We start from the raw sequence: 13,442 nt of genomic DNA, 5'->3' as shown, positions 1-13,442 counted from the left end.
AGATTTTTTTTTGGGGGGTGACAAAAAGAGAGTGGCCATGGGATCAGTCCATTCTTTTTGCATCCTCCTAGCTGAGGAGATATTCCTGAGGATAGGAATGCTATAAACAGCCAAACATTCTCCTTGCTGCTCTCTTTGCTTTTCCCATGGTTTGGCCTTCCTGCAGCTCCCTGCTTGTGCCTGGAAGGAGATGGGCTCCATGGGGGGAAGCAGAAATCCCTCAGCCCAACACTGACAGCAACAGATGTGGGTTGGAGTGAAGATTCCTGAGGGGAATTTTCCCCAGGGGACATCAATGCCTCTGGAGAAGCCCTGGTGACCCTTGTGTGATGCTGACCCCCTTGTGAACACTCCTCACTTCTCTTTTTTGAGTGGTTCCATGGCTGGAGGGAACTTGGCTACTTGATAGGGCTGTCCTGAGGCTCCTTTTGTCACCCCAGCATAAATCCCAGCACGTCTGGCCAAATGCCACCGGGAATTTTACAGCATTCAGGGAAAGCTGGAGGCTGGTGGCTCCCAGCATCTCATTCTCTTCCTCCCTCCCCTGCTCCTGCAGACAGCTCCAGCTCTGCTGGGATGGATCCTTGTCTTGTCTGTTTTTAGCCCCCCCCAAAAAAAGTATTTTCCTTCTCTTTTAGGCATGGAGGGAGGAGCTGGTAACTCGTGTGTTTGCCAGCATCGTGGTGCTCTGGCTTGGGAAAGCTCCCACCATGCTGGTGGTGGTGCTGGTGGTAGTGGGAGAGGACACACATGCCAGTTCCAGTCAAAGGGACCTGTTGGGACTAAATCCCATGAGTCTCCAGCAGGAAAGTTTGCACTGCTGGATCAGCAGCCAAGCAGGGAATAGAGTTCTCCCCAGAGCCAGCCATGGCAATTCCCAGTTCTAAAACCCAAGTCATCCCCTTGCAAACTTTTGCCACTGTGAGTAGGTTGCCACAATGTCTCCTGCAATGTTGCTTTTTCCTTTAGAATTGGCTTGGTCATGTCATGGGGGAATTCTCCCCTTTCTTCAGAGTCCTGAGTGGGATCCTGAATCTTTTCCTGCCCTGGGAATGCCATCCTTGATGTGCAGAGGGTGTTGGTGCCTGCCTGGGGCTGCTCAGAGCCTCTGGCAGCAGGAGCTGGAAGTCTTGTGAGTCCTGGAGTCCTGTGGTACTCCAGCTCTCCACAGCAAAGTTTGTTTTGCTGTGTGCTGAGGGTGCTGTAAAACCTCTCCTGGCCTTGTGTCCCAGCAGCAGCTGGAGTTAGGGTCAGTTAAATTGTCCTGATGGCCCAGGGCCTGCCTGGGTCACTTATCAGCAGCCCCAGATCTTTATGGTGGCCCTGATAAAGCAACTGAGGCCTTGGGAGAGAGCTGGAGGATGCCAAGGAGGAGTTTTCCTCCTGACTCTTTTCTCCTGAGCACAGCTTGAGGAGGGGAAAGCAGAAATGTTTGTTTCATTCCAGTGATGCCAGCGTGGTTGTGGTGATGCCCTGGGGCCCTGCCCTGGGCTGGGATGCTGGGGGGTGTCCCTGGAGCATGATTTTAGGGTGTCCTCCCCAGGTGGAATGTCAGAGTCTCCTCTCTGGGCAGGACAGAGTGTCCTGAGTGGGGTGCTGGAGTTTTCTCCCTGGAATGTCCCCCCTGGCTTGGCATGTTGGGCTGTCTTCCCTGGATCCAGATGTGGAGCTTTCCTCCCTGGTCAGGACTTTGAGGTGTCCTCCCTGGACTGGGATGCTGAGATTTCCTCCCTGGCTTGAGATGTGGAGGTTTTCTCCCTGGTCAGGATGTTGAGATTTCCTCCCTGGATGGAGGTCCTGGGGTCTCCTGTCTGCTACACCCCCAGGCTGGGATGATGGGGTGCCCTCCCCAGGGTGAGATTCCCTCCCCAGGGTTGGGATGCCCTCCCCAGGGTGGAGTGCCCTCCTTCCCACTGCCATTCCAGCTTCCCTGAACTGTGCTACCCAGGCCAGCCTTTTCCCTGCAGAGAGACAAGAGCCAGGATTTTGGCATTTTTTTCTTCCCCAAGAAAGTGAAAACAAATGTCAGGACAAACTGCACTTTAACCCACACTTGTCTTTCCTACAAAAAAGCAGCTGAGTAAGAGCTGAGTGATGAGGCTCTGCCTGCCCAGCACAAAGGCTCTGCTGTGTCACTACTGAGAGGCGTCCCCAGCTCCAGCCTGGGGGGACTCTGGCATCGGGGAGGTTGCAGCTGGATCTTCTCCCTGGGGTTAAACTGATGCCTTTTTGGGGCTACCTAAAAACAGAGGCCAGACAGAATTTAGGGAATAAAAAGCAGTTTATTTATAAATTATTGAAGGGCCTTCAGGTACATTTTGTGCAGACGAAGCCCCAAAAAATTGACAATGGGTCACGGGGTTTTCACATTTTTGTAAGTTTGGTCTATTTGCATATTTGGATTAATGTTCCAATTACAGCTTCAGGTAATGAAGTCATTTACCCCAAGTTTTCTGCCTCCAAATCGCTTTTGTTTACATTTCTTTGAGGCAGTGAGGTGTCCTTGATTCCCAGCCTGGAGAGGAATTGTTGTGTCTGCCCAAAATGTGAAGGCAGCAGCTCGCACTGTACATGGAGGTTAGAGTTATACACTAAAGAACTGCAATTACAAAGGATTACAAATATATTGCTGTAATTACAGCAATTACAAAAGATTAAAATATATTAAAAATAGAAAAGCTGAAATCCCAAGGCATCATATCTCCCCATTTCCCAAGGAGCAGCAGGACCTTTCTGGACAATTTTTGTGCAGCGCCAGTCGAGGGATGCTTCCACCAGAACATCCTTTTCCTCTTTTTGCAAACACTCTACAAAACATTTATCATTACAACCGGCCCTGGCTGGGTAATAATTAGCATAGAATCCATGATTCACAGAATAATTAAGAATAATTAGCATAATTAGCAGAGTTCTGATTCACAGAAGACTGATCAATAATAATCTTTATTAAGAAACCTATTGCTCTTTTATATCTTAGTTCACTACAGGTTGAACTGATTGGTCCTTTAATTAAAACACCACCACCGTTGGCTAATTAAGAAACCACACTTTGGTAAACAAATCTCCATAACACACTCCACATATTCACAACACCGGCTGCAGCAAGATAAGAATTATTCCTCATTCTTTCGTCTCATCTTCTCACAGACTTTTCCAGAAGGATGTCTGGGAAAGTTGCGTTTCTCTGAGAGCCAGAGAGCTGCTGCCACAGCACTTGACTCTGGTGGCCGTGTCCTGGCGCTGCTGGAGCGGGATAATGTGGCTGTAATTGATGGTGAGAGGGCTAATGGCCACAGAAATGTGTAATTAAAGGCCAGGGGTGAGGCGCAGCGAGGCCGGGCCACGCGCGGGGGTGACGAGGTTGAGTGTGCTCTGAAGGGCTCCTCCTGCCTCCAGGAGGATGCCAAGGGGGGCTCTGCTCCTGCCTCCTCCCTCCTGAGCACAGCTGGAAACAGCAGGAATGTTTGGGTAATTCCAGTGATGCTCTGCCTCGTGGTGGGGGCCTGGGGCCTCGCCCTGGGCTGGGATGATGGGGGGGTGTCCCTGGATCGGGATTTTGGGGAGTGTCCTTGGACCAGCATTTTGGGGTCTCCTCCCCCAGACAGGATTTTGGGACCAAGATTTTGGGGTCTCCTCCTCCTCATCCTCCTCCTCATGATGACTTTTTAATGAGTGACTGCAGAAAAGACAGGAAAAGGGATTGTTTCTGCCCTAAGATTAACTTGAGATGTGGTCCTCCCAAATTTCCCTAATCCCAACCCCAAGCTTTGCTCCCACGCCATTTCCATCCTGTTATTCTTTAACATTTTGTGTTTTCTTAGGCAGCAAACTTGTGGTGGCAGGTTGAGGTGTTTAAATAATGTGATATAATATTTATATGAATATAAATATGCATATAAAGCAATATAATATTTATGTGGTATTATATGATAATATTTATAGGATACAATGTGATATTTATGCGAATATAAATATTAATGTAATATTGTAATACAGATTTATTTAAAATTATATTAAGTTATATGATATGATAGGATATGATAGGATAGGATAGAATAGGATAGGATAGGATAGGATAGGATAGGATATATAATATAATATAATATAATATAATATAATATAATATAATATAATATAATATAATATAATATAATATAATATAATATAATATAATATAATATAATATAATATAATATAATATAATATAATATAATATAATATAATATAATATAATATAATATAATATAATATAATATAATATAATATAATATAATATAATATAATATAATATAATATAATATAATATAATATAATATAATATAATATAATATAATATAATATAATATAATATAATATAATATAATATAATATAATATAATATAATATAATATAATATAATATAATATAATATAATATAATATAATATAATATAATATAATATAATATAATATAATAATACCCTGTGGCAGCAATATGAAATATAACGATTGATAAATATAAATATAAACAGAAATAAATAAATAGGTATGCAAATGATAGTATATTAATGTACTATAACTCTAATACATAATAATAAATATATAAAATAAATATAAATAATATATTCTAGAATATATAATATATATAATTATAAGAATATTATAATTGGTTTATAATCTGTGCAGTGCCTGGCTATAGAAGGTGGGTACTGCAGGGGAGGATGCTCCAAACGTGGCGCAGGATCCCCAAATTCCATCCAGAGGCAGCCACAGCCTTGGGCATGGATGAAGGCAGCAGTGTCAGCAAAGAAAGGAGCCAGAAAAAAAGGGTGACTTCTGGAAAATCCATTAGTGAATGGAGTGCAGGAGGGAGCTGGGGTTTTCTGGCGGCGTTCAAAAAGGAATCCGCGAGTCAAAAGGCTTGTGAAAACAAAAGGCACAGAGAGAGGCCTTGAGCATGGTGTGCTGGGGCTGGGGTGGGTCCCCAGGGGCTGGGACGGGATCTCTCAGGGCTGGGGTGGGGACTAGAGCACCCTGAAGCATTACAGGGTCTGAAAAATAGAAAAGTTAAATCCCAGCACCCTGGGATCCATCTGAGAAAATTCTCCTTCCCTCCTGAGAATTGCCCTGGTGAGGACCAAAGCTGGGATGTGGTCATAGTTGAGACAGAGACAGTACAAAGCAGCAAATTCATTTTCAGAAGGCTTCAACGTGTTTTTATTTTAGCATTCATTCTTTTTGTACATTCTTACAAAGCTCATAACTTTACTTGGTCAAAAGAGACAAACCAAGTGCTCATTGGAATAGGCAGCTGTAGATTTCTCTTATTTATCCTTCTCTCTTTCTTGGTTTCTGTGTCAACAACCTTGGTAGGAAATTCTTTCAAGGGAAAACACAGATGCTCTTATCAAACTTCTCTGTGGCTCACAGGAGTCGCTGTAAAAACTCTTCCACAGGGTGTGACCCCAGGAGCTGTGAGGGGAATCAGGGCAGGAGAACATCCACAGCTGGATGGGGATGCTGTGGGAGCAGAACATCCACAGCTGGATGGGAGGGCAGGGACTGGGCAGCACGGTGATGGATTAGGGAATAGTGAATGATTTGAAATTAATGCTCATCTTTGGAGCAAGGCTGAGCCAGCCCCCCCTCCCAGGTGCCTACAGACCCAAGCACATTGCTGAGCAGTTTTGTGTTGTGCTCCTGGGGGTGATGCAGGAGATCTCAGTGGCCTGAAGAGTCAAGGAGAGCTGGAGATATCAAGAAAAGTAGAAATGGCAAAAAGAGGTTTTTAAACTCTTTTAGGTCCATTTTTATTAGGTCTTTTTTTATTTAGTTTTATTTCGCTGTATTTAATTTCATTTTATTGTAATTTTCACTTCTTTGTATTTTATTCCATTTTATTTCATTTCATTTCATTTTATTTCATTTTATTTAATTTCATTTCATTTAATTTCATTTCATTTCATTTCATTTCATTTCATTTCATTTCATTTCATTTCATTTTATTATTCCTTTATTTTATAATTTATTTTCTCTTTTTTCTTTCATTTTATTTTGTTTGGTTTTTTTATTCTATTTTATTCTATTTTGTATTTTACTTTATTTAATCTACTCCATTTTATTCCATTTTATTTTTCTCCCACCTGCCTTCCCTTGACCTATAGACCAAAATTCCTCAAATCCGCTTCTTGCATCACCTCCTCATTAACACCACACAGATTTTCCTGCCTTGTCCCCTCATCCTGGAATTCCCAAGCCAGGGATCCTTTCCCAGCTCTGTGGGGGTCTGTCCTGGCAGTGACAGATGGGCCAGGCTCAGCTGCTGCCAGGAAGGACAGATGGACAGCGGCCCATCGGTCACTCACGGCCGCGCTGGTGTCCAGCTGCTCTGCACTTGATCTCTGAGTGACCAGAGTGACCATGGATGAGCCCAGGATGGGGACAGGGCACAGAAGAGCCGGCCCAGACCCCTGTGCCACATGTGCCCTGACCCTGCCCTGGTGGCAGTGCCATCCCAGGATGTCACCACAGCTCCGCGTGGATTTGCCAAATGCCCGGAACCTTCTGGGGAAAGCTCCGTGGTTGCCAAGAAACCCTGCCCAGCACAGGCCGGGGGGAACCTTGCAGCCTTGGCTGGTGCTGTGGTGACTCTGGTGGGTTGTGACATCCCTGGTGTCACGGGTGGGCTGTGACACCCCTGATGTCATGGTGAGGTTGTGACAGCCCCGGTGTCACGGGTGGATTTCATTTTACAGAACGACAGAACGCAGCCTTAAGCTGTACCATGGGAAGTTTCAGTTGGATGTTAGGAGAAAGTTTTTCACAGAAATGGTGATAAAGTTCTGGAATGGCTGCCCAGGGAGGTGGTGGAGTCACCATCCCTGGATGTGTTTAAAAAAAGCCTGGATGTGGCACTCAGTGCTATAGTTGAGTTGAGGTATTGGGGCTGGGCTGGACTCGATGATCTTGAAGGCCCCTTCCAACCAAGTGATTCTGTGAATTCTGTGATTCCATGATTCAGTGATTCTGTGATTCCATTATTCCATGATTCTGTGATTTGTTGATTCAGTGATTCTGTACTCAATGGGTTTTGGAAAAAGCCTGAATCCTCCAAGCTGGCAGAGAAGGAGCCAGCAGCAACTAAGTGAGCGTGACAGCAGTGTGATGACCATGGACCCTGGATGACCACAGAGCTGTGGCTTAGCAGCTCAGCCTGGCACCCAAGGACTCCTTGGGGATGCTCCTTGGACATGGGCTGCCCAAAGGGATGAGACACATCTGGATCACTCCAAGAGCCAGCCCCTCTTCGTGGGGCTCAGGGGAATTTGACTGTGTTTAAATCCCAGCTTTAGTGCATCCTCAGCCTGGATGCATTTGCTCTTCTCTTCTTTTTTGCCCTCCAAACCCACTGGATTCTCCTCTTGATTATCCCAGGGGTGTAGGGTCAGCACAGCTATCTGCAGATGCTGCCTGGGGGTCATTCCAGGATTTTTTTCCAAAATTTTTATACCCCAGCATCAGCACCGTGTACATAGGACTGGAGAACGAGTGTGAGAACATTTTACACTAGTGTGCAAACGCGGTGTGCCCTGCACACAATGGCCCAGGATGAGCTGTCCCTGCTCCAACAAAACCCCCCCTGCTCCGTGATGCTGTCCTGCATCCCACGGCCTCGTGGCTGGAGCTTTTCCCGGGGGGGAGGCAGCGCACCCCATCCTCGCACTGAGCCGTTGGACACCCTCAGCGGTGCGCCCGCTAAAAACCCCCGAACAAAAGCCCAGTTCAGACTCGCTGCTGAATAGATTAACAAGATTTCCATAATTAGGGCGGGCGGGAACAATAGGATTCTCCCTGCCCAGCCCCCCTGCCCGCCTTTGTCTTGTGCTGGGGATAATGGGCAGCAGCGAGGGTGGGAACCGGCCCGGCCGTTTGGTCACTGGACAGTAATTTTCTCACACTGCCAAGGGGAGCATTGAAACATCTGTCCCGCTCTGCCACTCATTCACGTCCTATTTCAACCCTGACAACTCCTCCCTTCCCACCGCCCTCCCCCTCTCTGGGTTTTCCAGCTTTTTCAAGGATTTGGGGTTTTTTCTTCTCACGTCTTTGAGGGGATGGTTGGCGCCTGGGGCTTGTGAAGCTGTGCCTGTGCATTCCCCCGAGCGGCTCTGGGATCCGGGATTGGGAACGGGGCCGGAGGAGCTGTGCCCTTGTGGTGGGCTTCCAACCACACCCTCCTCCAGGTGGCATTGGCCACCCTCCTCCAGGCTTTTTGGAGAAGCAATTCCATCCCTGGGAATGCCACCTCTAGATGTGTTTTTTAACTGGTGTCTGAGCAGTGGGGTTCATAGCTGTCGTGGGCAGCTGTTCCCTGTCCCAAAAGCCTGGGAATGCCACTGGGATTTGCAGATTGTGCTGGTGGCCAGGAGTGGTCAGACACCTCCCCTGGTGTCCCCAAATCCCTGAGCACTGGGCACTTGCAGCCTGACATTTCTGGGGGACAGAAGCAGCAGCAGCACTCTGCACCTACTGAGCGAGGATGGAAACTCCCAGTGTTTAAATTCCTTTACAAAATTAAAATATCAAGGAAAATGCCTTATTCATGACATGAATCATCATTCTTATTCATCACAGAACTAACCAAATGCTCATTTTTCCCTTTAGAGCTCCCAGGTACCTTTGCCCCGTGCCCAGCCAGCCCACGGGCAGCTCCAGGAGGATCCCCTGTGCCTTTCTCCATCAGGAGCACTTTGACAAATCCTTCTTAGCCTGACATTGATCTCATCCCTTCATTATTAGTGACAACAATAATTTCAGGGGGTACTGGAGGGGACTTGTGCCCCCCTCCCTCCCTGCCCACAGCATTTAAGCCACTCTGCACAATCAGATTATTTATGGGACTCGATGATCTTGAAGGTCCTTGCTGACCTCGATGATCCTGTGAATATCCAGAGTTAGCTGGAGCAGGTGTTCACAGCCTGGGGGTGTGGTGGGTAAGGACAGGGCAGCACAGCAGAATTTGGGGACACTCCATGCACAACTCCTGTTCCGCTGCTCTCACCTGTGCTGTCCCATCCCCACAGGTCTGTCAAAGATGCACTGGTCACCAGAGCATGCCCAGTCCCTGAACCAGTGGCCGGAGCAGCACCTGGATGTCTCCTCCACGACCTCCTCACCGGCCCACAAGACCGAGCTGTACCCCAGCAGCCGCCAGCGCTTCAACTACGCCTGGGCCAACGACGACATCTCGGCGCTGACGGCCTCCAACCTCCTCAAGAGGTACGCCGAGAAGTACTCGGGGGTGCTGGACGCGCCCTACGAGCGCCCGGCGCTCGGCACCTACGGGGATGGCACCTTTGGCCCCGTTAATGGGCAGAAGGGGGACGGGGAGCCCTGGCCAGGGGCACATGGCTCTGATGGCACCTACCCCCTGACCCCCATCCACGATGGCCTGGCCAGTGCCAAGGGCGTGGTGCCACCTGCCGTCCCTGCTGGCAGCGGGGCCATTGGGCTGGGGAGCTCCCCGGTGGTGTCGGCTAACCTCAGCGAGGCCGTGTACCCCGGGAACTCCTGCGGGGCGGCTGCTGCCGGCTCTGGGGCACTCGGGGCGTCTCAGGAGTACCCCTCAGGCTATGGCGGCACCTACTTGCCCTCTGGCTACTGTGCCCAGCCGGCAGCAGCGCTGCCCCCGCCGCACCCTCCTGGCCTCCACAGCTCAGGGCTCCTGCAGCCTCCACACCCCTCGCCCGCCCTGGTGCCAGGCTACGGCTCCTCGGGCCCCATGTACAACTATGCCAGCAGCAGCTATCCGCCCCAGCCGGGCTACGGGGGCATCCACCCGCCCCACCCCTCTGCTTCCTACCTGCCCTCTGGCATTGCCGCGCCCACCCCCATCCCGGCCCCACCGCCCTCCGCCCGCCCACCAGGGGTCCCTGCCTATGGCTACCAGAGCACCGGGCTGGGCGCCCTGGCCGTGCCACCCCTGGGCACCGAGGCGGCGGGCACGCTGAAGAGGAAGGCATTCGACATCGGCGGGGAGGATGATGGCGAGGGCAGGTACAGGAAATACAGCTACGAGCAGCCAAAGTCCCCCTACCCCCTGTCGGACAACGGCGAGTGCCGGGGCAACGGGTTCAGCAGCAGTGGCGAGTCCCCCCAGGTGGCCTTCAAGCCCGGGAAGCGGCCAACGGGAGCTGGGAGCACTGAAGAACACAGCGGCAAGTACGGCGGGCAGCAGATGAAGGGGATGGTGTCGCCATCCTACGGTGCCAGGGACGCTCCCCTGCGGCCAGCAGAGCCCTTCGAGAAGTTCAGCCCCCCCCTTGCCAACGGGGAGCGGGCGGCCGAGCCGGGACCCCCCTTCCCACTGCGGCTGCCCGCCAAAGCTCTGGTGTTCAGTGGTGCTCCGCTGGAGGAGCAGCCCAAGAACATTGACCCGCTGCTCCTGGAGCTGGTCAACACCAAGGTGGTGGAGCGGGGCCCGCCGGTGCAGTGGTCGGACATTGCCGGGCAGGTGTCGGTGAAGGCGGCCATCGAGGAGGAGCTGCTGTGGCCCATCCTGCGGCCCGGCTCCTACAGTGGCGCGAGCCACCCGCTGCGGACCCTGCTGCTCTTTGGGCCCCACGGCACAGGAAAGACGCTGCTGAGCCGCTGCATCTCCACCCAGCTGGGCTCCACCCTGCTGAGGCTCAGCGGCACCACGCTGCTGTCCACCTGGAAGGCCGAAGCTGAGAAGATCCTCCAGACCGTGTTCTTTGTGGCCAGCTGCCGGCAGCCCTCGGTGGTGCTCATCACCGAGGCCGAGTCCTTGCTGGCGGCGCGGGTGGGCGAGGACGGCGGCCAGGCGAGCGGCCTCAAATCCCAGCTCCTCTCCTACCTGGACAACGTGGCTACCTCAGCCGAGCACAACGTGGTGGTCATCGGCACCACGACGCGACCCGGCAGCATGGACGAGGCGTCGCACCGGCGCTTTGGCACGCGGCTGTACATCGCGCCGCCGGACGGCGAGGCGCGGCGCCACATCCTGCGCCAGGCCCTGGCCCAGCAGAGCTGCTGCCTGAGCGAGCGCGAGCTGGCGGCCCTGGCGCAGCGCACCGAGAGCTTCTCCGGCGCCGAGCTGCTGCGGCTCTGCCAGCATGCCGGGGCCGTCGCGCGCCGCGCGCTGCCGGGACCTCCCGCCTCCTACCAGGACCTGGAGAAGGCGTTCTGCAAGGTGCACCCTGCTATGTCCCAGAAGGAGCTGGACTTGTTCCTGGAGTGGGATAAGATGTACGGCACCAGGCACTGATGGGGGTCGGACCCCGAGGCTGTGGGGACGGACCCCAAAGTCACAGAGACAGACACCAAGGCTGTGGGGACAGACCCTGAGGCAGTGAGGACAGATCCCAAGGCCATGGGGACAGATTTGGGATGTGGATTGGAGTCCTTGGGGGCTCTGGTTCGCTCAGTGGGGTTGGATCTCTCCTCACAGCACCACGTACCTCACCTCTCCTCTTTGGGACTCATCCAGGGATTTCCCTTGCTGTGGTTCTTTGGGAGCCTCACCCACCACTCAGGATAAGCTATTTATTGTTTTCCCAACCCTCCATGCCTGGAGCAGCGGTGCCAGCGGGGCTGGAGGTGCCCCAGGAGGTTCCCGGCATCGGGATCCACTCCAGCGCCGGATCCAGGAGCTCCCCCATCCACCCCAAAGCTTTATTGTTGTTTTTTTTTTGTTGATTGATTTTATTATTCCTAACAGAAATACCTTGGGTGTCTTTGGAACCCCTTCTCACCTTGATCAGGGAAAGGGGGAGCTGGGGGGAGATGCCCAAAACCAGGGAATTTCACCTCGAAACAAGGAGGTTGCACCCCAAACCAGGGGGTTAGACCCCAAACCAATGGGTTATGCCCCAAAACCAGGGAGTTTTGGAGTACAATGCTGTAGATTGTTGAATATCCTAGACTCGGGTTTTTATTTTTGTAAGGTCTGTAGTATTGTTTGTTTGTTTGTTTTCTTTTTTAACTACTCAGGAAAAGAATTACCTCAGAAAAACTAAAGAATGTTCTTTTAAAAACACTTTTTATCTTCTCAGAAAAGGAAAAGGAGATTTTTTAAAGAGTTTTCCGACCTGGGACAAAGCTGCCTCCTGCATTTGCTTCTAAAGGGGGTGAAAAAAGGAAGAAATAAAAGGAAAAATAAACTTGAAGCTGTTACAAAGATGAGATTTGAATGTATTTCAGGTGCTTTCCACATATATTATGCCATAATTTTATTTGAAATTTTGTTTACTGACATCATTTATTGTAGCGTTTGGTGGAGTAACGTGTCTTCAATGGAAAGTTTAGTGCTGTAGGTTGGGAGCTGTCACTGGCACCACTTTTTGGAGCAAGTTGGGCAAATCCCCCCCTTCCCCTCCCCCAAAAAAAAAAGCCCAGCAGGGCTGAGCGAGGGGCTTTGCACGGAGCATGAAACCCTGGCTCGTCCACTGGCTCCTCTGCATCATGGTAGGAGTTTTCCCCATTTAAAAAAAAAAGTTAATTTTTATTATTTTTACTTCTCTAAAGGCCCCCCCTTTAGAGCAGCACCCCCAAAACTCAGGGTCTGCACATGCAGAGAGAACAGATCCCTCACAGGGGTTCCCCCCAGAGGTGTCTGCCGGGTTTTTTCCCCATTTTTCCTAATTTTTCCAGTTTCTTATTGCATCCAGGGCATTACCCTTTGCCTCCCACCTCCAAAATGTTGTGCTGGGTTCCCGAAGACTTATTATTATTATTATTATTATCCTATTTGTACACTCTCTGTAACCATTTCTACCTCATTTTGCAACATATTGTACATGAAAGTATTTAATTCATGTCTTATTGATGTCTGAGACAGACAAGCTCTAGGGCTGGGATGGTCTACCTCAAGAAATGCTGTATTTTAAAATGAAAAAAAGAAAAAAAAAAGTATTACACAGTATTAAAGAGATTACCTGAACAACTCCTGTCCTTGGGATGCTGCGGGCAGTCCTGGGGGGCTCCTGGAGGGGGGTCCAGCCGGTTTTTGGGACCCCAGGGGGCGTTGGGGGTGATGGGGTGGGGAAGGGTGGGATGGGGAAGGGTGGGAATGACGTGGGAGGGTGGGCAGAGGTCCAGGGGGGCAGTTGGGGACCCCCGGGCTGGGTGGGGACACGGGGACATCCCTGGGCAGGGGGTGTCCAGAGCAATCCAAGTTTTTTGGGACTCCCGAAAGGAATAAAAGGTGTGAACTGGTGTCCAAGGCAGGAAAATGGGAGGAAGGCTCCTCCTTCCTCAACCTCTTCATTCTGCAGCAAAGGGCAGCTCGACTCCTCTCTGCTGCCTCCACTGTGGGGTTTTTGGGGAGATCTGGGGAAATCGCAGTTTGTCATCTGGGAAATCCAGAGAAATTGCGGTTTGTCGTCTGGGAAATCCAGGGAACTCGCGGTTTGTCATCTGGGAAATCCAGGGAACTCGCGGTTT

General features: G+C 50.6%; 1 protein-coding gene across 1 annotated transcript; it reads left to right on the top strand.

The window, feature by feature from the left end:
- Positions 1 to 9,072: 9,072 nt before the first annotated feature.
- FIGNL2 (fidgetin like 2) lies at positions 9,073 to 12,125 on the top strand (the record flags this gene model as incomplete). Its single annotated transcript, XM_084223462.1, has 1 exon — positions 9,073 to 12,125. The coding sequence occupies one exon, from the start codon at positions 9,073 to 9,075 to the stop codon at positions 11,263 to 11,265; it is 2,193 nt and encodes a 730-aa protein (XP_084079588.1). The 3' UTR covers positions 11,266 to 12,125.
- Positions 12,126 to 13,442: the final 1,317 nt, after the last annotated feature.

This window comes from Fringilla coelebs (genome assembly GCF_963513975.1).
Source record: "Fringilla coelebs genome assembly, chromosome: 30".
Classification (NCBI taxonomy): domain Eukaryota; kingdom Metazoa; phylum Chordata; class Aves; order Passeriformes; family Fringillidae; genus Fringilla; species Fringilla coelebs.
This window is presented reverse-complemented; position numbering and strand designations above follow the sequence as displayed.